Source organism: Oryx dammah, unplaced genomic scaffold, assembly GCF_014754425.2.
Source record: "Oryx dammah isolate SB20612 unplaced genomic scaffold, SCBI_Odam_1.1 HiC_scaffold_1, whole genome shotgun sequence".
Taxonomy (NCBI): Eukaryota; Metazoa; Chordata; class Mammalia; order Artiodactyla; family Bovidae; genus Oryx; species Oryx dammah.
The window spans coordinates 23,948,400-23,973,695 of record NW_024070185.1 but is presented as its reverse complement, the minus strand read 5'-3'; the positions used below and the strand labels follow the sequence as shown (position 1 = coordinate 23,973,695).

At 40.9% G+C, this 25,296-nt stretch overlaps 1 protein-coding gene across 3 annotated transcripts in view; it reads right to left on the bottom strand.

Moving 5' to 3' along the window:
• SLC24A2 (solute carrier family 24 member 2) overlaps positions 1-15,682 on the bottom strand; it is a 276,734-nt gene extending 261,052 nt beyond the window's left edge. For 2 of the 3 annotated variants that reach the window (XM_040238391.1, XM_040238389.1), the window contains exons 1-2: positions 15,606-15,682; positions 12,653-13,737 (exon numbers count right to left, since the gene is read on the bottom strand). In XM_040238391.1, the coding sequence (XP_040094325.1) occupies positions 12,653-13,597 (945 nt within the window). In that variant the 5' untranslated portion in view covers positions 13,598-13,737; positions 15,606-15,682. Of the gene's footprint in view, positions 1-12,652; positions 13,738-15,007; positions 15,269-15,605 lie in introns of those variants that run through there. The other variant, XM_040238390.1, reaches the window with a different exon arrangement.
• Between the last annotated feature and the right edge of the window lie 9,614 nt (positions 15,683-25,296).

The following is a 25,296-nucleotide window of genomic DNA, read 5'->3' as shown; positions in this document are numbered from 1 at the left end:
TCATTTCCAAGGCAAACCATTCAGTATCACAGTAATCCAAGTCTAGGCCCCAATCAGTAACAATGAAGAAGCTGAAGTTGAACGGTTCTATGAAGACCTACAAGACCATTTACAACTAACATCCAAAAAAGATGTCCTTTTCATTATAGGGGACTGGAATGCAAAAGTAGGAAGTCAAGAAACACCTGGAGTAACAGGCAAATTTGGTCTTGGAATACAGAATGAAGCAGGGCAAAGGCTAATAGAGTTTTGCCAAGAAAATGCACTGGTCATAGCAAACACCCTCTTCCAACAACACAAGAAAAGACTCTACACATGGACATCACCAGATGGTCAACACTGAAATCTGATTATATTCTTTGCAGCCACAGATGGAGAAGCTCTATACAGTCAGGAAAAAACAAGACCAGGAGCTGACTGTGGCTCAGATCATGAACTCCTTATTGCCAAATTCAGACTTAAATTGAAGAAAGTAGGGAAAACCACTAGACCATTCAGATATGACCTAAATCAAATCCCTTATGATCATACAGTGGAAGTGAGAAATAGATCTAAGGGACTAGACCTGATAGATAGAGTGCCTGATGAACTACGGACGGAGATTTGTGATGTTGTACAGGAGACAGGGATCAAGACCATCCCCATGGAAAAGAAATGCAAAAAAGCAAAATGGCTCTCTGGGGAGGTCTTACAAATAGCTGTGAAAAGAAGAGAAGTGAAAAGCAAAGGAGAAAAGGAAAGATATAAGCATATGAGTGCAGAGTTCCAAAGAATAGAAAGGAGAGATAAGAAAGCCTTCCTCAGCGATCAGTGCAAAGAAATAGAGGAAAACAGAATGGGAAAGACTAGAGATCTCTTCAAGAAAATTAGAGATACCAAGGGAACATTTCATGCAAAGGTGGGCTTGATAAAGGACAGAAATGGTATGGACCTAACAGAAGCAGAAGATATTAAGAAGAGGTGGCAAGAATACACAGAAGAACTGTACAAAAAAGATCTTCACGACCAAGATAATCACGATAGTGTGATCACTCACCTAGAGCCAGACATCCTAGAATATGAAGTCAAGTGGGCCTTAGAAAGCATCACTATGAACAAAGCTAGTGGAAGTGATGGAATTCCAGTTGAGCTATTTCAAATCCTGAAAGATGATGCTGTGAAAGTGCTGCACTCAATATGCCAGCAAATTTGGAAAACTCAGCAGTGGCCACAGGACTGGAAAAGGTCAGTTTTCATTCCAATCCCAAAGAAAGACAATGCCAAAGAATGTTCAAACTACTGCACAATTGTACTCATCTCACACGCTAGTAAAATAATGCTCAAAATTCTCCAAGCCAGGCTTCAGCAATTCGTGAACCATGAATTTCCTGATGTTCAAGCTGGTTTTAGAAAAGGCAGAGGAACCAGAGATCAAATTGCCAACATCCGCTGGATCATTGAAAAAGCAAGAGAGTTCCACAGAAACATCTCTTTCTGCTTTACTGACTATGCCAAAGCCTTTGACTGTGTGGATCACAATAGACTGTGGAAAATTCTGAGAGAGATGGGAATACCAGACCACCTGACCTGCCTCTTGAGAAACCTGTATGCAGGTCAGGAAGAAACAGTTGGAACTGGACATGGAACAACAGACTGGTTTCAAATAGGAAAAGGAGTATGTCAAGGCTGTATATTGTCACCCTGCTTATTTAACTTATATGCAAAGTACATCATGAGAAATGCTGGGCTGGAAGAAGCACAAGCTGGAATCAAGATTGCCGGGAGAAATATCAATAACCTCAGGTATGCAGATGATACCACCTTTATAGCAGAAAGTGAAGAGGGACTAAAAAGCCTCTTGATGAAAGTGAAAGAGGAGAGTGAAAAAGTTGGCTTAAAGCTCAACGTTCAGAAAATGAAGATCATGGCATCTGGTCCCATCACTTCATGGCAGATAGATGGGGAAACAGTGGAAACAGTGTCAGACTATTTTTTTGGGCTCCAAAATCACTGCAGATGGTAGTTGCCGCCATGAAATTAAAAGGCGCTTATCCCTTGGAAGGAAAGTTATGACCAACCTAGACAGCATATTCAAAAGCAGAGACATTACTTTGCCAACCAAGGTCCGTCTTGTCAAGGCTATGGTTTTTCCAGTGGTCATGTATGGATGTGAGAGTTGGACTGTGAAGAAAGCTGAGCGATGAAGAATTGATGCTTTTGAACTGTGGTGTTGGAGAAGACTCTTGAGAGTCCCTTGGACTGCAAGGAGATCCAACAAATCCATTCTAAAGGAGATCAGTCCTGCGTGTTCTTTGGAAGGAATGATGCTAAAGCTGAAATTCTAGTACTTTGGTCACCTCATGCGAAGAGCTGACTCATTGGAAAAGATTCATGCTGGGAAGCATTGGGGTCAGGAGGAGAAGGGGACAACAGAGGATGAGATGGCTGGATGGCATTACCGACTCGATGGACATGAGTTTGAGTGAGCTCCAGGAGTTGGTGATGGACAGGAAGGCCTGGCGTGCTGCGATTCATGGGGTTGCGAAGAGTCGGACACGAATGAGTGACTGAACTGAACTGAACTGACTACAAGGAAGCCGGGTTAGGAAAAGAGTTTGGTGCTATGGGCATGGTGAGAATCTGTTCTGTTTAAGTAAATGTGTTAGACTGTCTCTTTGGCAAGGTTAGAGTATTTTGCATTTTAATGATGAGAGCCTCTGAGGGCAGAAATGACAGGCTAAAGTAATCTTTTAGGTGATGTGGGTCAAATCTCTCATTTTCCAGATTTGGAGATAGGGTCCAAGGAGGTACAGGATCCACTGAGGTCACATGGCCAAGTCTCCACCCAGTCCCTGGGAACATCATTTCTTAACTCCTGGGTCACAAGGCCTCCCTCTTCAGAATAATTCATCCTTTAAAACAAAAACTGCAGCAACTTCCTGCCTTGATTTAGGTGTGGAAATGTGGGGAGGGATGCCACTAAAGTTAGTGATCCTCAGCATATGTTTGTAAGAGATCTTTGAGTCATCACAGCAAACTTTAAAAATGATGCAAAAGACACATAGGAAGTTGGGCAATCCTTAAGTGAAAATTTTAATTCTCAAAAATCTTATTTTTCAACCTTCCGATTAATCAAAGAAATGCGTAAAACAATGAAATGTTGTTTTACCTATGAAACTGGTGAACATTAAGAATGGTAATAGGTAACACTACCAAAGATGTAGCAACCAAGCAGAAACTTTAAAAAGCTCATAAACTTTGTCTCAGAATTTCTGCTTCTCCAAAATAAAAAATTCATGTGTAAGGCTGTTGGCTGTAGTATCTTTTATAGTAGTGAAATATAATATAAAAATAACTATTTCATGATATGCTAAACAGTGAACAATGTTTCTAAAAAATATTTAATGATATGAGGAAATACTCATAATAAACCAAGTTAAAAAATACTAAAATGGTAATAGTCAATGTAAGTTTAAAGTTGTACATAGCCAATATCATTTCAACTTATTTAGGTATATATGTGTGTGTGCGCATGTGTGAGAGTGTGTGTGTGTGTGTGTGTGTGTGTGAGAAAAATTTGGACGAATAAATGCAAAAAATTGTGCATAGTTATTTCTGGATGGTAAAATGGAGAGATTAGAGGCTATTTAAAATTTTCTTTTTTGTATGCTGCTGCTGCTAAGTTGCTTCAGTCGTGTCTGACTCTGTGCAACCTCACAGATGGCAGCCCACCAGGCTCCCCTATCCCTGGGATTCTCCAGGCAAGAACACTGGAGTGGGTTGCCATTTCCTTCTCCATTGCATGAAAGTGAAAAGTGAAAGTGAAGTCACTGAGTCGTGTCCAACTCTCAGCGACACCATGGACTGCAGTCTACCAGGCTCCTCCGTCCATGGGATTTTCGAGGCAAGAGTACTGGAGTGGGGTGGCACTGCCTTCTCCGTTTCTTTTTTGTATATTGATATGTTTTTATAATCCTATATGATGAATATATTACTTTAAGTATCTGGCAAAAAATATTATTTAAAAAACAAATCTACAACTTAGATTTCTACAAATCTACACTTTCTGTTAGAATTGCCTTTTAGATTTGACTCAGAATTTCCCATTGGTAGGATCTTTTGTGGATATGGAGTTTTATTATATACAATGTCAGATTACGTTAAACATTCTGAAAGTATACAATTAAAATACATATTAGCATCCCTTGCTATATACACTATCATTTGACAAATCCAAAGCCTAAAACATATTTTTGGTAATATGATGGATGAAACATTCAGAGAAACCATTTTCAGTATATACACCTCAAATTATACTAGGTGTATATATATTATATGTATCTAATGAATTATATATTAATATATAACAGGTTAGATATTATATTTTATGTATTTTAAAATTCCCCATCTATATTAGGTGAGGAAGCAGTATTTGCTGTTCCCCAGTGGCTAGAGACATGGATTGTAGAAGCTATGAACATGAGGCCTGATAGGGAGTAGGGACCTCGTCCCTCCACTCCCAGTGGGAGACCTCCACTCCCAGTGAACCAGAAACCCTGAAGGGTTGACACTCTTAGTTGGTGAATGAGGGGGAAGAAATCTGCCTACCAAAGGGACATAGTAGAATATGCCTATTTTGGTCTTGGTTTTGAGTGGTACTGAAGAAAAAAAAACAGTCTCCTTTAAGAATTTCCAACCATGGGCTCATTCCTGGATTTGGAGTTTGAATTCACACTACCTGGGTAAAAAAAAGTTAAACATTCAGGTTAGAATGATTCCAGGTTGGTTGAGTTCCCAGGCGCTTGACAGAGAAGCAAACGAGTCCCCTCTGTGGGGATGCACTTAGAACCCAGACTTCCGAGTCACTCCACAGGTCAAGTCCCAAAGAACAGAAGTTCAAAGTTTTAAAAGAAATCATTAAATATAAAAAGAAACAACCCCACATAAAACATAAAACAACATAACTAGACCTGCAAGGATACTAACACTAAAAATACCAACTATGAATTAAAATATAAATATATTCAGTATGTTTAGAAAACTAAAAGAGGGCATTAAATAAAAAAGGAAGAAGAAACAATGAAAATCAACATGATAGTGTTGAAACTGAGCCACAAAAACCTTCTAGAAAGGAAAAATATACTAATAACAATTAGAAACTAAACAGATGCAGGTTAGATAAAATTGAAGAGAAAATCAGAAAGTAGAACACAGATATAAAAAATGATCAGAAAGAAGAACACAGAAAAAGATGAATGGTTGAAAGACATGGAGGAAGGCTGAGATGATACAACGTATATCCGATCAGAATTCTAAATGAGATGGAAGCCAAATTGGTGGGAGGCACTAAATCCTCAAATTCAGGAAGTCTAATGAATCACAATGGGGATAAATAAGTGAGAAAATCACACCTGACATAGCATCAAAAATACGCTGAACACCAAAAACAAAGAGAAGAACCTTACAAAGTAGTCAAAAACACAAACTTCTTACAAAGGAGTGACATACACACCAGCAGCAGTCTTTTCAATGGCAAAGATGGAAGTCAGAGGCAGTGAAATTATTATTCCTATTTCAAAGTGGAATGGGAAAATAACTCTCTACCCACCAAAGCTATCCTTCAAGAATAAAAGTGTGAAACAGATCTGTGAGCAAATAAAAATTAGCAGATACTATTAACAGATTCTTGCCAAAAGACCTTAAAAAGACAGTAAGTCGGTATAGGAAAAAAACATAGAGAAAAGTACGATGAGAAAAGAAGGGACAAGAAAAACTAGTAAAAATGTAGATATATCTAAAACCATTGATGGCATAATGTCTAATTTGTAGGATTAAAAATGTGAAGGTTATACTTCAATAAAACTGTTATGAAACACCAAGGTAGAACTTTGATTGTAGACTTCAAATTATTTACAATGGGGGAGAGCTGACTGAATTAAAAGGTTGTAAGGCTCTTAGGATGTTTAGCAGGAGTGTAAAGATACTAGCTTTATACTCTGTTGAGTTAAATATATTCATTAAAAAATTTAGGGTAAACACTAAAAGAATAAAAATAGGATGTATAAATTCCAAACTACTAACAGGAAAAACAGACTTAGAAAAAAAAATCCCCCCCCCACAAAAAAAGGAGAAAAAAGTATGAAAAGAAACAGATCAGAACAAACAGAAAGTACAGAATAGCATGATAGGAAAGAATTGAAATGTAATAATAATCACGATCAATGTAAGTAAACTAAATATTCCAGCTGAAAGATAATGACTGCCAAACTGAATTAAACAAAATGCTGCTATATGCTGTTACTAGAGACTTATCTAAAAAGATGTTCTTGTCACCTCACAGAGTGACTTAATCTCATTCCTTGTTAAAGTTAAAATACAAATTATCTGGTTCTACCAAAAAAAAAAAAAAAAGAAAAGAAAAAATGAATGAGATGGGGAGAAGGGGAGGGAAAAGGAAGAAAGTAGGAAGGGAAGCAGTGGTAACTTCTAGCTCTCAACATTGTCAGGATTCACAAAGTGCAGGTCATTTTTTGCTGGAGAAACCAGGGTAGCAAGGGGAACAGATATATGCAACCTGACCTTTGTGAATAAAAATCCACTGGACTTCCTGAGTCTCTGAAAGTGCCTCCTTCACTCTCTGAATCATATGCAGTAACTGAAAGGTTTGCTTTAACATAAGTAGAGGGAAACAAAACAAGGAAAATAGCACCATGCTGTATTCCTAGATCAACAAACAGACTTGTGATACTGGATTTATAAGAAATATATATTTGGTCATTAAGATGACCAAAATTCATTTCTCGTATATATTTGGTCTTTGTTCACAGTTCCCAGTTCATAGCTCTAAAACCCCTGGAAAGTCCTGTGGAGAGTGACACAGGTGTCTTTCATTATGTTACTGAGGTGACTTTTAGAAAGCACCTAAGGATTGGGGCTGGTGGCTAACGGAGCCAACTGGTGATTACAAGTTGGAATTTTCAGCCCCACTCCCTTCCTGCAGGGACAGATGCGTTGGAGAGATAGATAGCACTTCCCCCCTACTGGTATGAGGCGTTAGTTATTTAGTCGTGTCTGACTCTTTGCGACCCCATGGACTGTAGCCCACCAGGCTCCTCTGTCCCTGGAATTCGCTAGACAAGAATTCTGGAGTGGGTTGCCATTCCCTTCTCCAGGGGATCTTCCTGACCCAGGGACTGAACCTGGGTCTCCTGCGTTGCAGGCAGATACTTTATCGCTGAGCCAGCAGGGAAGCCCAAGATGGGCTGGAGGGCAAATCGATTGCCAATTGTCGATGATCTGATCAACTATGCCCATGTAATGACGTCTCCATGGGTGCATATATGCTATGTCGCTTCAGTCGTGTTCGACTCTTTGCAACCCTACGGACTGTAGCCCACCTCTGTCCATGGGATGCTCTAGGCAAGAATACTGAAGTGAGTTGCCATGCCCTCCTCCAGGGGATCTTCCTGATCCAATGACAGAGTTCAGAGAGCTTTGGGAGTCGGTGACCACCTGGAGATGCTGGGAGAGTGGCGCCTGGAGAAGGTTCCCTGCCTTCCCCATGTCTCAGCTGACTGCCCCTGAGTCATACCCTTTTACAATAAACCAGTGATCTAATAATGAAATGTTTCTCTTAGTTTTGTGAGATCCTCTAGCAAATTCATTGACCGCGAGGAGGGGTCACTGGAACCTCTGACTTACAGTCGGTCAGAAGCACAGGTAACAACCTGGACTGGTGACTTGCTTATGAAGTGGGGGTGGAGAGGGCAGTCTTATAGGACTGAACCCTTAACCTGAGGAAAACTGATGCTATCTCTAGGGAGACAGTGTCAGAATTGAGTTAAATTCTTGGCCACCCTGCTGCTGCTGCTACTAAGTCACTTCAGTCGTGTCCGACTCTGTGTGACCCCATAGATGGCAGCCCACCAGGCTCCCCCGTCCCTGGGATTCTCCAGGCAAGAACACTGGAGTGGGTTGCCATTTCCTTCTCCACTGCATGAAAGTGAAAAGTGAAAGTGAAGTCACTCAGTCGTGCCCGACTCTTAGCGACCCCATGGATTGCAGCCTACCAGGCTCCTCCATCCATGGGATTTTCCAGGCAAGAGGACTGGAGTGGGGTGCCATTGCCTTCTCCGGCCACCCTACCAGTGTCTGAGAATTCATTGGTGTTATGTGGGAAGCAGCCCCACCCCCACCCCCACATATTTGAATTGGGTCCAGGAACTCAAAAGAACACTGCAATCACAGGTTTCTAGACAGTTAAGTTTAGTGCCTAAGTTTTCTTTCTTTTGAGGACAGAGAGTTTCCAAGTCTATCAAGTAATACTTTCTCATTATAAGGACGAGCTTACCTCACCTTCTTTGAAATCTGTACATTAATTTTATTAATTTATTTGCTGGGTATGGAGGGTGAACAAAAGTTGAATTTATAATATATTCTTTGCCTTAGGAAAGCTTGGGACTAAACATTTGTATTTATTTAATTATTTATGGTTTAGTATCTTATCAGAAACATTTTACTTTATGAAGAATATTTATAACACTGTCTCAATTTCGATTTTCCCATGACCATTACAACAATTTGCACTGCAAACACTCTGCTGGCAAGCAACTTTTCAGGAACATACAAAATGAATAAAGCAAGGCACACTTACATTACTAAGTAGCCTGCCTTCAACTATCCAGCTTTAAGCATCTTTATTTAGACCATTCCCTTCATTTGAACTGGGCTGACTTGCTGTCAGATTACAGTGCCAAGTCTAAGAAGAAGTTAAATACCATGGACAGCTGCTTTCTAGGCCAATGACAGCCTAGCACCATAGCAGATCAACGGACCTCAGCAGCCAAGCCAGGCACACGGCAAAACACACCAGATGCCCTCAAAGTCCACTGCTTTACATCCTGCAGGATTCAAATTAATTCCTAACCAGCCATGGAGAGGTTTTTAGAAGAGGGCCCCAGTCATTTATAAATAAAAATACATTTAAAAAAAATCTCTGCTTAGCATAGATATATCATCAAAACCATAGTCAATGGCCTACTTACTGCAAGCAAAATTCTACAAAATAAACTTTCAGGACTGCAAAGGTATTTGAAGGTTTCCTTGGAGTTTATAATATCTTCCCTGCATATATTCACTGTATATGAAATTAAGCTTATAAATATTATAATATGACAAATATCACATGCTCCTAAGAGAGACAATGGCCTGCTTAACTTGATGATTCACTGACATGAACTATAATATTCAAGAAATATTTTGAAGTGCTCAAACTTGAAGTAATTTATTCTGATTCACTTTCCACTTAAGAACAAAAGATGAAAGAAAGGGAACTAACACTTACTGAAGAACCCACATTTGCCAAGGACTATGTTAGCGGCTTAATATTCATTTCTTCATTTAACAATTTTTCCAACTTTATAAAGTAGGTATTATTATTTTCATTTTCCTAATTAGGAAACAGGCTCAGTGAGTTTATGTGACTTCTCTGCAGTTACACGGCTTATTACATACCTGAGTTAAAACCTTTTTTCCCTGAATCAAAGTCCAGGGTCTCTTTACCATGTTATGACACTCAGTGATAATGATATGTTTTTAAAGGATGATATTATTACTAAAAGATGTAATAAAAAATCAAATTAAAAAGCCACACACCAGGTGGAATAGTTAAATAAAATGGGAAGCTATTATTTAACTATGAGAAAAATGTTCACATTTTCTATTTTTCCATGCTCCATAGTTGCCCCATCATCAATAATGAAACCAAATGAAGATTTTCAACTTGTTCATGAAGCAAGTAGTTTCAAAGATATTTCACTGCCTTCAGCTCAGCAGAATTGATGAGTTTCCAGGAAGAACCATGATGACTTGTATAAAAATATCTAAATATGTTTCCTTCACTTTCCCATACTCACCTGCTCTATACCTACACATATAAAGCAATGAGGTAGCCTTGCCTAAAACAGGCTTAGTATTTTGCTTCCTAAATTCTTGTATAGCACCTTCCTCTCTATGATGACTCCATCAAGGAATGTCTTTGGCTTGGGGTCTTTCTCTGAGTGTTCTGATGATGTTAGAAGCACTGACTTAGGTAGGAAAGGGGGGCGGTATTCAGCCAGAAATCAACTTTTTAGATCAGAGAACAACAGCGCCAAGCTCAAGGACCCATCTCTCTTTGAGACACCTTCTGTTCAGTGCTCAGAGAGCAAAATTTCCACAAGATTCTGAAATCAGGCATCTGATACAGACCAGTTGCTGAAAAAACTTTTTTCCAACAAAATTCAAAAGTGAAATTGGCAAGGTGAAATTTCGTAAAGGAAATCACACATCATTATTGTATTGGTCCACCTAAAAATATCTGTGTTCTAGTATACCAAACAAGACATGGCAATGTTAAAAAATTCTTGTCCCATGATTATAGTTCAATCTAGTTTCTGAATGCCAAAATAAATGATAATCATTAAATGAAACAACTAAAACTATTTGGTGCTCAAAGGAAAACAATACAATGAACATATTTTGGGGGTAAATCAGAAACAGGAGATATAGTCATGAATATAATCCGCTTTCTTTTTTAATTAGGTAAGTCCAGAATTCCAAAATTTTTTAGATGCACAATATTAAGCATAGCAAAAATTATGGATATAAATAACAACTTTAAGGAATGTCAGCCTAAGTTATTGACTTTTAAATTACCATAAAAATGACATGACAGTCACCTAATATAGTAGGGTAAAAATTCTGCAAGAGCTGATTTAATGAGTGACATAATTTATTAAAAACTGTCTGTAGACCATATTTTAAAAGTTATTACTAAATGCACAAAACCAGCTTCTCCCTTCCTAGCAGAATACAAAATACCCCTGCAATCTTCAATACATCATTGGACCACTCTGCAAATTCCTTTTTCATACTTGTTGCCAATATAACCTTTAGCCGAGTTCTGTGTCTAAGCTGTCAGGAAGATCCCCTGGAGAAGGAAATGACAACCCACTCCAGTACTCTTGCCTGGAAAATCCCATGGATGGAGGAGCCTGGTAGGCTACAGTCCATGGGGTCACAAAGGGTCGGACACGACTGAACGACTTCACTTGTGTCTAAGTTAATGAAGTTCCACTGTGCGGTAACAAAACGAAAAGTACTGAGTTCTCAGAAAGACTTTTTATCCTTGATGTGCCCAGGATATTTATAAGGCACCAAATCATTTCCTTGCCTCTAAAAAATCTGCCTTTCCCTTGGCAACTGTTCAGCATTCTAATTGGAATAAACACATAGACTACTAATGCAAACCACTTAAACTTGCATTCGGTTTTGACCAGATAGCTTGAGGGATCATCTTTTGGACTACAAAATTAGACCACGGAGGGGGCTCCAGTGATGACCCTATCTTATGCCCTTAAGGATACAGACTAGTATCACATCTGAATATTATTTGCCATGTTTTTCTTTTCTTACTATAGTTTCTAACAGAAACCATACACTGAGTGATAGGTTAGAAAAAATACATTCCAGAATATTTCTCTTTTGCATGGAATAAATAGAAATATCACTAGCAGTTTTTTTGTCTGCACTTTGCTTCTGTTTCATGGCTGCTACAAAAATGATAGATGGTCATGAAACGTGAACATAGAGGAATTACGCTAAATTAATATCATTTTTTTCTTCACTCTGGAAAAACATCTCACCCTCCACTTAACATCTGTTTTCTGCATACATGAGAATTTCCCCAGATGCCAGAATGAAAAGTCTGCATATGTATTTTGGTTTTCTGTTTAAAATCACAATCTGAGACGATATTCCAACGTTAGGATATAAATCAAAACTGCATCATTCTACTTAACATAAAATTTTACTAATTTTCCCATTAGTAAATATTACTGATTATTTTTAAAAATTAACCTATATTTTTTCACATCAATTTCTTCTAAGTTCTTTACCAGTTTACTTGCTACCTATGTGACAGGATGACCAGGGTTGTCTTTAAAACCCCCTCAAGTCCTACTCTAGAAAATATTTTGCGTCATGTTTAACATGGTGTGCAAAATGGGCCATCGAGCTACACAGGGAGGCAGCATGGCTTGCCACTGACTCTCATGGATCCTGATCCATGCCTGGTTGAGTGGTCTGAAGCATCACTGTGTGGATCAAGAAGCATGGCCATGAGCCACCTGAACGACCAATCATGTGAGGCTCTAGGCTGCTGACTTACAGGTCCATATTTGGTGACCCAAACACACTTTCTTTGCTGAGCACCTTTAAAGAGATGGTTCATACCCGTCATATGTTCATTTAAATAGAAAAAGCCCTGCAATGTGCAAAGCACACACATGTACTTTCCCATGGAAATAAAACTGCTCACAAAATTGCAATGCCTCCGTGCACAAAATAAGACACAAATAACTGCTGAGTCTTCTCTGGGAAGCTTATGTAACCTATATTTACAAATGTTTTACTCTGAGGCAAACAGCTTGAGAATTTAGTAGACATTCTCCAGAGTACCCCCCAGTTTTTCCCACTGTGATAGTTTGTCTGGCTATCAAAGAACTGCAGAAAGTACCCTGCTATCCATTACAGCCCCCAACGCCATCTGATTAAAAAAGTGGCTGATCTCAAAAACTAAGAACTCAGAGCTATGGCCAAGAAGAACATTCAATAAACACCCACTGCCACCAACCTTTGGTTGGGCCTCTGGCGCTGTCACCTTGACGACTTTGTTGCGATTTATCATTTGCTTCACCCATCTTTCTACTTGGACGTTGAATTTCATGAAAACCACATAGCCACAGTAAGCTGTCAAGAGAAGCAAGCTCTCCCACCACATGATAAAGTTATCCAGGAAAAATATGATCAGCATGATTAAGTCAATGATGTAGAAGGACACATCCCGAAAGAGCGGCCACCATGTCAGGTTTAAGATTTCTCTGGAAAACAGAGCACACATTCCAATGACAAAGAGGATGTTGAACACCGCTGAGCCCACGATCGTGCCGATGCCGACGTTGCTGTGAGCAATAAACACCCCTATGAGAGACGTGAACAGCTCTGGCGCCGAGCCCCCAGCAGCCATAAAAGTGGCTCCAGCCACATCATCAGAGATGCCCAGTTTTTCGGTGATGACAGTCAAGGAGGGAACAAAGAACTCATCACAGACAATGGCTAAGGCTATGAACATGTAGATCATCCCAATGACGTGGAGAATGATGGCGCCTTTTCTTCGTTGCTCGAGGGAAAAGATGTCTCTGGGGTAGTCTCCTTGGGCATGATCTGTACTATTCTCAGACATGCCTTCCTGAGAAAGAGCTGGCTGTGGAGTATAATCTTGAATCTTGTCATTTAAATCTAAGAGAGTTCTTTCGTGGTATCCGTGTGCTGCCCCGGGGCCACTTGCACCCCTGGCCTCTCCTGTGCTCTGGGTCTCTGTCTCAGAAAAGGCACTGATTGAAAACGGGACAGTGCTAATGGCTACCAGGCCCATGAAAAGGCCTAGGATTCGAATCAACTTCAGTTTTTTCCTGACATTATAATGTCTCCTGCAGCCAGACGGTGACTTATCTGAATACCATTTCTCAAGGAAAGAGATGGTGGCGCTTTGGTGCAGATCCATCCTGGGTCTTCTCATGGATGTGATGGTTCTAAATTTGTAGACTCAACCAGATGGTTCTTTCATACTTTTCTTTGCTTTACAGGTAACAGTGCTTGTGAGGCGCTTCCACAATCAGGGATTCTTAGGCTTCACAGGAAATATTTTCAACATTTATGCTTAAATAAAAATAAAAACAAGGATACATGAATCATAAAATCATGTTTTGTTTTGTTTGTTTTTTTTTACAAAACAATTTGGCAGATATGAAAAAAATCCTATCCTATAGGCAGCCATGTGACCTTGGGTTAAATTCCTTAATTCTTCTGTGCTTCAGTTTCCCCATTTCAAAAATTAGGACAATTACAGCACCTACCACCAAGGAATGCTTTGAGGATGATTTAAAATATATGAAGCATTAAAAGTAGGATGTGACATATTAAGCACTTATTAAAATGTGTGTACAAAGGCAAACATTTGGGTAAATACATAGACTACATATTTGTGTGTGTTAAATAAAAAAATGTTGTAGATGAAAATCTCTGTTTATCCCACCTTAAATCATGTAACAAATAACATCACAGTGCTCAAAAAGGTATCACTTCCTTTAGAATTATCTACATATTTGACAACCAAACCATTGCCTTTTCTTTTGGTCCAATTATATAATTCCAGTTGCAGGCACACTTTTCAGATTTAATCTGTCACTTGGAAAGGGCTGAGTGCTGGAGGATCAGCACTCTTTTTCTGGACACTTAATACTCTCAGGCTCTTATTTTTCATGAAAACCTTCTCCTGTATATCAAATACAGATAAGAAGCCCTTTAAAATTTTAAGTTTAAAATAATGTTCTGATGACGTGAACAAATTGTCTTCCCTAAATATCTAGATATTATTTTCAGCTAAAGCTTAAACAAAAAAAACCTTCAGTCATATTTAAAATACACAACTTGGTAAATCAAGCAACTCCTAACAAGTAGGCTATTTCAAGAGATCAAATATGTATTTCATAAATAATATGCACGTTGCAGTAATACCTTTGTCCACAAAAATCTGCCCAAAATAGCCCTGACACTGAGTCTCTAGTAGGTTAGACAGCCAAGTAGTTTTCACTCTCAGCCTCCACAGAGAAGGGTGAAATACCTAGATATGATAGTTGACATTCTGAAGATTCTTTTTAATTTCTTTAAAAAACGGTTTTGATTGGGGGGGGTTCTTATATCAACGATTTCATTTTAGAGGCATTCGTTGAGATCATCTCAGGTGTAAAACAAGCTAATTAAACATGCGCCAGTTACACACTGAGATTAGCTGGAACTCAGGTTTGCAGAGGGAGCCCAAACCAACCCAGGCTGAGATGCTGTTCCTCCTGAGATAAACCTAACCCCGCACAGATTCCCGGCTGGCTGGCAGATGTCTATGCTTAGCGTGAACGATTAAGCGACTCACTGCGCTCCGGGGATTGTCACAATGCTGGGCCGGGGCAAACAGCACGGACAGACTCAACTCCCAGGGTGCGCTGTCGGCTCCAGTAGGAGCCTGACTCGACCTGCAAACCCACCGCTCCGCTCCACGCGAGCTGCCTCCGCCGGCCAAGTGCACCCCCAGCCGCGCCCCAACTTTGCCTTGTGTGGTCCCAAACTTTCCCTGGTGGGTTCACAGGAAAATAAAACTAAAGGACAGACGCCTCACTAGAGAGCCGGGAGCTGGGATGCAGCTTGGGGAGGGGCTTGGCCGGCATCTCCCAGAATCGCTGGTGGGTAGCTGGGGAAACGGAGCGACCCTCTTAGCGCCTCCCCGACAGCAGGCCCCCAACTACCCCGAGCCGGAAGCAGGGCAGTTTGGGTGGGAGAAGCAGGAGGGGCTCAGAAGCCGCACCCGGGAGCGGAGAGAGTTGGCTAACTCCTTTCGGGGCCTGGGGCGCCCATGTCCACCGCGAAGCCACCTGTGAGTCTGTCGCCGGATGCACGCCATCCGGATCCAGGGACCCCGACCTCTGCGGCCCCCGAGCCGGGCGGCTGGTCTGGGTTCGGCCGCCCGCACTTACCGGGATCCGCCAGGAAGACGCGCACACGGCAGGGGCCCGAGCGCGGCCCGCCGCTCCAGTCCTCCGCCTCCTCCGGCCCTCCGCCTCCTCGCTCCGAGGCCCGGACTGCGGCTCGCACTCGCCGCGGCTCTCGCCGTCCAAGGCTGGGCTCGGGAGGAGACTGAGCCGCCGCGAGCCCAGCGCGCCGCCTCTGGTGCTGCCGGGCCCCCTCCGGCCCCTCCCTCTCGCCTCTGCGCGGGGAGCGTGGCCGCAGCGCGCTCGGCTCCCGCGCCCTCTGCTCCACGCCTCCTGGGCGCAGAGGCGACGCCGGCTGCGGTCTCTTAGGAGATTTCTCCGCAGTGGGAACAGGGGTCAGGATTTGCAGACGGGCAAGGACGAAGAGGAGAAATCATACAGGTCGGTGACGCGCCTGACTCCTTAGACCTGAAAGTATTGCCAACTTTGGGGTCATCTCTGCCAGGCCCCTTCTCTCCAATTATCTGCAGAAAGTGACAGCAGTCACATATTTCTTTAGGAGGCGATGTAATGTGTGATGATGGTAAAAAACGATCACTGAAAAGGCAGGGAGACCTGCAGGGTTGTATGTCCGGGCCCAGGGTTTGTGAAGTCTCGGCTTTGGGTGGTTGGGACCCTGAAGGATCATTAGTCTTGCAGGCTGACCTTTAATTTTGTGGCTGATGAAGCTGAGACCCAAGACTGTCATTTTGAGTCATAGACAGCGTTCATACGCTGGCCTCTGGACTTCATGCCCAGTGCTTTTCCCTGCCCTGTCAGGAAAACAAGACCTTCTATACCACAAGAAATTGAGTCAGGCTTGTTGGGGACTGGAGGCAAAATCTGGGCCGAAGAGTGGGCTAAGATGGGACAGACCAGCTATTGGCGGAGGCCCCATTTACCTGACCCTGTGATAACCGCCAGAACTGCCAAGAGATACTCATTAGGAGAAACCTTTCATCAGACGTTTTCCCCTCTCCTTACCCTCCACCCTCTTCCTATTTTCCAGTTAGGGTTTCTTCATGCTTTCCTGGGACTAGGGAAAACGTCGGTCGTATCTGGAGAATGCACCACCTTTGACTTTCGGTAAAACTTTATACTCAGACCTCTACATGTCCCTGATAAGTCAAGAGAAGCCTTGAGAAATTTGAAATCTCTTTTTCTCCCACCAAAGCCAGGCATTTAAGATTATTATCTTGCTAAGGATTTAAGGTCTTATTCTGGAAGTCATTGTGTGAATTTTTAATTTTTGCCTGTTATTTTGGAAGATTCCAGACAGTTACAAATAGGACAGTATAATGAACCTCCAATGGGGCCATCACCCTCCTTGAACAACAATCAACTCACTGTCAGTCATATTTCATTTATACCCATTTTCTCCATGCCATCATTTTAAAGCAAATCCCAGATATTGTATCATTTTAATTGTAGATATTTACAGAAATCAAGGAAGCTATCAGTCACTTCCAGGTTATGACAGGAGGACTAAGGAATCAATTGAAATAGGCTCCCCCAGACAAGGATGGATCAATCTGAGCACCAAAAATTGATAATAATTGCAATTGTTTCAAATGTATCAAGTATGATTATATCTGTAAGTTCATAATGATTTTATAGTAACTCTTAGAATGATTCTATAGTAACCCTAGAATTCTATAGCAACTCTTAGAATGATTCGATAGTAACTCTTAGATAGGTCATGGTTGATGGGTGAGAAGGAATGAACTCATTATTTTGAAATTGTTTTAGAAAAAAGAAAATAATCATGGATTTAATTTGCCTTTTCTGTACCAAGCGGACTTCAGGGTAACCAACTGTGCATGTGAGCTAAGTCGCTTCAGTTGTGTCTGACTCTTTGCAACCCTATGGACTGCAGCCCACCAGGCTCCTCTGTCCATGGGATTCTCCAGGCAAGAATACTGGAGTGGGTTGTCATGCCCTCCTCCAGGGGATCTTCCTGACCCAGGGATGAAACCCACGCCCCCTGCATTGGGAGCACAGAGTCTTAGCCACTGGACCACCATGGAAGTTCCACATCACTGGAATTTTTTGTAGGAAGAAATAGCTCTACAGTTATAGTGATAATAAACAACTTTACACTGTTTTTGACTTGACATTTAGTCTAAAGGAAAACAAAATTCTACTAAGTTTTCTTAAGGGCAAAGTGAAAGAAAGAAAACTGAGTGAACCAGGGAGTCGTGGGCAACAAAAGTAAAGATGAAGTATTTATATTTTACTTTGTCAGTTTAACCATCTCTTTTTTCCCTCTCTTCTGACACAATACTGTTTTTCCTACTTTCTATTATAATATCTGGCTTCTCTGTTATCAATATCTGTAGACAATAGAACATAAACGAAGGATTCAATGTGCACAAAACCAGAGTTCCCAACCTTGACTGTTGTTAAACCTTAGAATTGATGGGTGATAGTTTTAAAAGACACCCGACAACGACCTCCTTCTTTCCCCTTATTATGAGCTCCTTGAGGGCAAGAATCAGTATCATGTATTTTCCAGCATCAAGCACAGTGCTTGACATCCATTCACCATATAGCTGTGGAATGAATTAATGAGTTGCAGCAAATGCAGTTCATTTAAGGCAAGTGGGCCAATCAGAAGGGTACAGGTTATACAGCAGTGACAGGAGCTCAGAAAATCACAGTGACTTGAAACAAGAAAGGTTTCTGTCTCTCATTCACACTACCTGTGCTCTGAATTTTGCTGTGTCATTCTCATGCCTGTCTCCAAGTTGGTCACTATCTAGATCACTGCCAGTTGCTGTCACAAAGAAAAGATACATGGCAAATCTTGTATTTGCTTCAGTTTGGAAGTGATGCATTAGGGCTATTCTCACTTCACTGACTAAAGCAAAAAGCATAGCCATATCTATCCTCAAGGAGGCAAGAAAGTACAGTTGCACTATGTGATTGGCAGGAGAATGGTAAGATTTGGTGGCCAGCACTAATGACTGCCATGATGGAGCAAAAAAAAAAAAAAAAAACAAAACCTAACATTTATTATGCACCTTCCATGAACCAGAAGTTTTCACCTATCTCTTCTCAATCTCATGAGTTTTGCCCTATTACTATTCCCATTTTACAGATGAATAAACTGAGGCTCAGTGAGGCTAAGTAGCTTGCCAATATTAAGCAGCTCTCATTTGTACCCAATATTGGCTCCAAAGTCCACATTCTTTCTGCTAATCCTCAGTGTATATGACTGAAGTTTTTGGTCCCTGCCTAAGTAACAGTAAGCTGCCTTTTTCCTGTGGGGATTACATGCTTAGGTGATTCCAGCGGGTTTATTTTTTTTTCTCTTACCACCGGCTGGTCTACAATCTAGCATAACTATCTATTTTCTAAGAGGATCCATTTTGCATAGTTAAAAGTCAAAATAAATATCAAATTAAAAGCCCAGTGTGCTCTAAAAATGCTCTTCTCAGGTCTCCAATCCTGAGACGACTGTTTTCCTTTGCATTTGGCTCATTTTTTGGCCAGTGGCTCTTCCCTTCCAGTTCAATGAGAACCATAAAAGCAGGAAAAAAAAAAAAAAAAACAAACCTGTGGGGTTAAGGGAGGCAGTACAGGCTTCTTTGTTTTTGACAATAGTTTCTGCAATACCACTTAAAGCAACACACCCAAATCCTTGCTCTTTCTTCTTTTTCTTCTTCCTCCTCTTTTTCTTCCATCTATTTAGGAAATGAGAAATGATGAATGCCTGTCATTTTTACATTAGGGACAGAAATATTTTTTTTCTAGGCTTAAATGCTCAGGAAACACAAAAATTGAATTTCTCTTTGTAACACCATCTCAGCTCAGGGCTCCTGGGCACCGAGGTAGGTGTAATGTTGAGGCAGGGCTCAGAGGAGGGTGGGAGCACAGGCCATCCATCAGTTGCATCAAGCAACCTGCAGTCTAAAACTCTGGCTGTCTTCCTGATTCCTGCAGGGACCTTCTGAGTGACCTCCAGGGTGCCCCTCAGCTTCTCAGAGCCACATCAGCAAGGAAATAGGGATAAATAATACTGGTAAAAGGAGATACACCAGGGAAGAGGCCTCGATTCAGGACAGCCCATCCAGAGGGCAAGCAAGGAGCACTTCTTTCTAAAAGCTCAAGAAGTTGTGTTCCTGCTGCTTTCCTCCTTAAAGTTCATTCTCTCTTCACCTATCTCTGACTCAGAAATCCAACATAAAGTTCAAATATTGGAATAGAAGTGTGCCTTGAGCCAGTAGGAATATGCTACTGTATCCTTGGTTTTGAATACTGAAATAAAATACTTGTTTTAGTCACTTGTAGCAAGTAGTATGAATGAGTCACTAGTCTTTTTCCCATCACTTCTAACAAGTAGTATGAATGAGTCACTAGTCTTTTTCCCAGCTCAGGGGTCTCAAACTATTCAGTTTGGCAGCACCCAAATCCTCCATATGATGAATGCATGTGTGTGGTGGGGAGGGGTCCTAAGATTATGGGAGCAGGCCTCCCTGGTCTAGTACGAGGACTCAGTTCATAAATCTACTTGGTACTCATGCTCACCATCTCCCCAAATTAGCCTTTATTGCTAAAAATAGTGATCATTTCTCTATCATTCCACCTGACAATCCTTTTTGCTTATTTCTCAGTTTGTTCAGAATGAAAATGGAAGACAGGTGACATATAATGAATTCCTTAAATACTCAAAAGATTAGGTTGGCCAAAAAATTCATCTGGGTTTTCCGTAACATCCTATAGAAGAACCTGAATGAACTCTAGGGTCAACCCAATATTTCTACATGGCTCATAACTCCTGCATCCTGGTCCCTAGCAATGAATCATTTTCAAAGGTTTTGTTGTCTTTTTTTTTTTTTCTCCCTGGTATTTATCACAATCTTTTGAGTTAGTAGGATCACTTATCATCAGAAGATTTTTCTGATTTGAATGTTAGCTGTTAAATTCCTATTGTGAAAGAAAAAGATTTCTTCTTTTTACAATATTCACCACCCCTGGCCCCCAAAGCCCTCATCTCTACATAACCCTGTCCCCAACCTTTTAATATAGCTGGGTCGCCCATTCTGAATAAATGAATATTCACATCCTTTAAGGAACACATTTTAAGTTATGCAAACATAATCATCAGTTGAGTTGCAGAGTATACTAATTCACTTCAAATTCTCTGATAGAACTGTACATTTCCCCTGAGGATTTTTAGGTGGAGGGAATTTCAGTTGATCTGCCAGTTTCGTGTTTTCCCCTTCAGGAGACATCAGTCCTGGAGCCCTGTGTCCTCCTGTTGCCACATGAACCAACAGCTGCCCAGGCCTGCTGCATGGTATCATCCTGGGAATTCTCTTTGTGTTGAGAGCCCTGTTTCCTCAACCCTCTTTTCTCCTTTACTTTCCCTGCTAAGTGGAGCACAGCCTCTGGTGTCTTCTGTGGAGTCCTGCTCCAAGGCCACAGTGTAAGGCCTTGCATCAAGGCCACAGACATGGAGCCCAGAACCAAGGTCACCTCCGAAACTGACTGAGCCTCTTTGTAACCATTGCCAAAAGCCCCCATGATTATCACCAGCAGGCTTCTCGATCCCGTTTTAGACAAAAATGCCCACCACAGTGCTCACCCTATAGCACCTTAACCAATCACCAAAAGCCATCCTTTCAGCAGGAATTTTCTTTGTCTTGAGGCTGCAAAAACTAACCCATGGAAACCACCAACTTTCTCTGGTGGTCAGCCCACTATACTTGCAGCGCCTACATTATCTGTGCTCTTTGTTCTTAATAAACTCACCCCTTTCTGCAATACTTTGTGTCTGGAAATTCCTTCCCAACTCATGTTCTGACTGCCGCATCTTCAGAAGGGGACATGGGAGAAATCTTGAATGCTTGTGTGTCTGAAATGTCTTTATCTTCCTCTTATGCTCTGCTCAAAGCCTGGCTTTGTGTAAATTCTTGGGTAAGAAATGATTGTCTCTTGGAATTTTTAAGGCATTTATTTCTTTTCTGTCTTTGAGGTTTCATTGTTGCTGTAGAGAAGCCTGATGCTGTTCAGATTCCTTGTCCTTTTTGATGGAATCCAGTTTCTTTTTTAAGACGATTTTAGAGCCATCCCATTTCTTACAGTATTGTAAAGCTTCATGATAATGTTCCCTGGAGTGGATCTTTCTTCACTCTTTTTTTTTCCTGCTTTAGAAACTCATATATGTCTGGGAAAATTACTTTTGTGTATACTTAAAAAATAATTTTCTTCTCTTCATTATCTGTGCTTTTTTGGTATTTCTGTTTGATTTTGAAATTGCTTGCCTGATCCTCTAAGGAAGATATTTTTTCCCTCCATTTTCCATCTCTTGAGAGATTCTTAGTGTTATCATTTAACCCTTCTAGTGTTAAAAAATTTCAGCTTATTCCATTTTTAATTTTTAAAAGTTCTATTTTGGTCTTTTCACATTTCTTTTATGTATAGTTTCCTGTTTCTATTCCTTAGGTCAGTTAGCATCTCTTCTCTCTTTGAGGCACTGTATGCTTCATGAAGCCATGGGCTTCTTCTGCTTTGTTCATTGCTTTATGGTTCAACATCTAGAAAAAAATGACTGCCCAGTATAATAAGCATTCAATAAGTATCTTTGAGTGAATGAGAATATTTATTATGCTTATTGCAAGTTTTCTTCTTGTCCCTGAAGTTTCAGTTTCCTACAGGTTCCTTTTTGCTATTTGTTCTGCCTTATTTATCATTTCACAGGCCTTTGTAAAATGTCTGCTCTGCTTGGTATCTAATAATAGCTGAGTAAGACACTAAGATGCTAATTCAAAGCTCAAGGGTTTTACTTTATGGTAATCAAGTGGGGACTCAGCCATTCCATTGCTGGAAGCACAAGGGTCAGGATCGCCATAGCTTAACTTGGGCTGATCCACTTCTCCATAGAAGAGTTCTCAAGGTCCTGTCAGAGCTATTTTTTCCTAGTGGCTGGTGTTATGAGAGCTGAGCTAGAAAAGAGGTTGGAGGAGTTTCATTTTTCAATTGATAGACTTTAAGGTAACTTACACCTGACCATGGTTTTGCTCAATATCCCAGACAACCCTGGGTGAGTTTCTTCAATGGGTCAATCTCAGTCTTCTGCCAAGTGGGAGGGGTTGTCTCCTGGCTATACAGGATGTGGACAGGTCTTTAAAGATCTTATTACTTCTTTAAGACTTTGAACCAACCTTCCTATTTTTAGCTCCATCCTGTATCCCTGCTCAGTTGGTTTTCTGTTGCTGCTATAACAAACTAGCTTAAAAGTAATGTCTTAGAAAAGCATATATTTATTACTTTACAGTTCTATAGGTCAGAAGTCCAGTATGGTCTCACTGGACTGAAGTCAAGATGTCAGCAAAGCCCCTGGTGTCAGCAAAGACCCTTTCTTGGAGGCTGGTGGGGAGAGTATGTTTCTGCTCATTCAGCTGTTGGGGGATTTAATTCCATACAGTTGTAGGACTGAAGTATCTGTTTACTTGATGGCTGTCAGCTGGGATCACACACGCAAAAATCTCTTTTTGTGGTTCATAATGAAGGCTAATAAATCACAGATGTTTTGTGTTTAATCATTTAGTTTTATTCGGTCCACTTTGGTGCTACAAATCTGCTTAGATAGAAGGAGAGAGTCCTTCTTTCTCCTACTTCATATTCCAGTTTATTTATGCTGTGCTCAGTTGTTCAGACATGTCCGACTTGTTGCGACCCCATGTAGCCTGCCAGGCTCCTCTGTTCATGGAATTGTTCAGGCAAGAATGCTAGAGCAGGTTGCCATTTCCTACTCTGGGGGATCTTCCCAACCCAGGGATCAAACCTGCATTTCTCACATCTCCTGCATTGGCAGGAGAATTCTTTACCAGTGAGCCACTAGGGAAGCCCCCAGTTTATTTACATGGTGCATTAGGCTCCTTGGGCTGCCAAAACAAATTATCATAAACATTGTGGCTTAAAACAACACAAATATATTCTCTCACAATTCTGGAGGCTAAAAGTCTGAAATAAGGCATTGGCAGGGCTGTGCTCCCTCTGAAGGCTCCTTTCTTACTTCTCAGCTTCTCTGGGGGTTCCTGCAAACCTTGGCATTCCTTGGTTTGTAGCAGCAACACTTCATTCTCTACCTCTCTTCCCCATGACCATCTTCTCTGTGTGTCTTTCTGCATCGTCTCCTCTTCTTATAAAATCACCAGTCATTGGATTTAAGACCCATTTGAAATACAGGATGATTTCTTCTTGAGTTCTTTATCTAATATTTACAAAGACCAAATTTCCAAGGAAGATCACATCCCTAGGTGTCGGGTAGACTTGAATTTCAGGAAGTCTTATTCAGCCTACTACAGGTGAAGTTAAGAGTCCAGGTCTGAGAAAATGAGAAGGTTTGCCCACATCCTGACCACTCCAGCCTTGCCAATTCTATGTGAAATTCTTCTCTGTTAACCTGTATCTTCAAGAGATTAGATTTCTCATGCCTTGTCATTTATTTTAAGGGAGTATCATTGAGCTCAGAAACATTATCTATTACTTTTTTAAAAAAAATTCTCCCTTCATTTTCCCAATATCATTATGTTTTGCAGAAATTCTTTTATCATTGGTAATTTGAGATAAAACCATATCCTGGGTTCATGTTAGATGGAAGTGCCTCCACTGTATGATTTTCTTTTCTTTTTTTTTTTTCTTTTCAATGTTTTTATTTTTTTTTATTTTACTTTACAATACTGTATTCGTTTGCCATACATCAACATGAATCCGCCACGGGTGTACATGAGTTCCAAATCCTGAACCCCCCTCCCACCTCCCTCCCCATACCATCTCTCTGGGTCATCCCAGTGCACCAGCCCCAAGCATCCTGTATCCTGCATCGAACCTAGACTGGCGAATTGTTTCTTACATGATATTATACATGTTTCATTGCTGTTCTCCCAAGTCGTCCCACCCTCTCCCTCTCCCACAGGGTCCAAAAGTCTGTTCTATACATCTGTGTCCCTTTTGCTATCTTGCATACAGGGTTATCATTACCATCTTTCTATATTCCATATTTATGTGTTAGTATACTGTATTGGTGTTTTTCTTTCTGGCTTACTTCACTCTGTATAATCAGCTCCAGTTTCATCCACCTCATTAGAACTGATTCAGATGTATTCTTTTTAATGGCTGAGTAATATTCCATTGTGTATATGTACCACAGCTTTCTTATCCATTCATCTGCTGATGGACATCTAGGTTGCTTCCAGGTCCTGGCTATTATAAACAGTGCTGCGATGAACATTGGGGTACATGTGTCTCTTTCAGTTCTGGTTTCCTCAGTGTGTATGCCCAGCAGTGGGATTGCTGGGTCATAAGGCAGTCTATTTCCAGTTTTTTAAGGAATCTCCACACTGTTCTCCATAGTGGCTATACTAGTTTGTATTCCCATCAACAGTGTAAGAGGGTTCCTCCCTTTTCTTCACACCCTCTCCAGCATTTATTGCTTATAGACTTTTGGATCGTGGCCATTCTGACTGGTGTGAAATAGTACCTCATTGTGGTTTTGATTTGCATTTCTCTGATAATGAGTGATGTTGAGCATCTTTTCATGTGTTTGTTAGCCATCTGTATGTCTTCTTTGGAGAAATGTCTATTTAGTTCTTTGGCCCATTTTTTGATTGGGTCGTTTATTTTTTTGGAATTGAGCTGCATGAGTTGCTTGTATATTTTTGAGATTAGTTGTTTGTCAGTTGCTTCA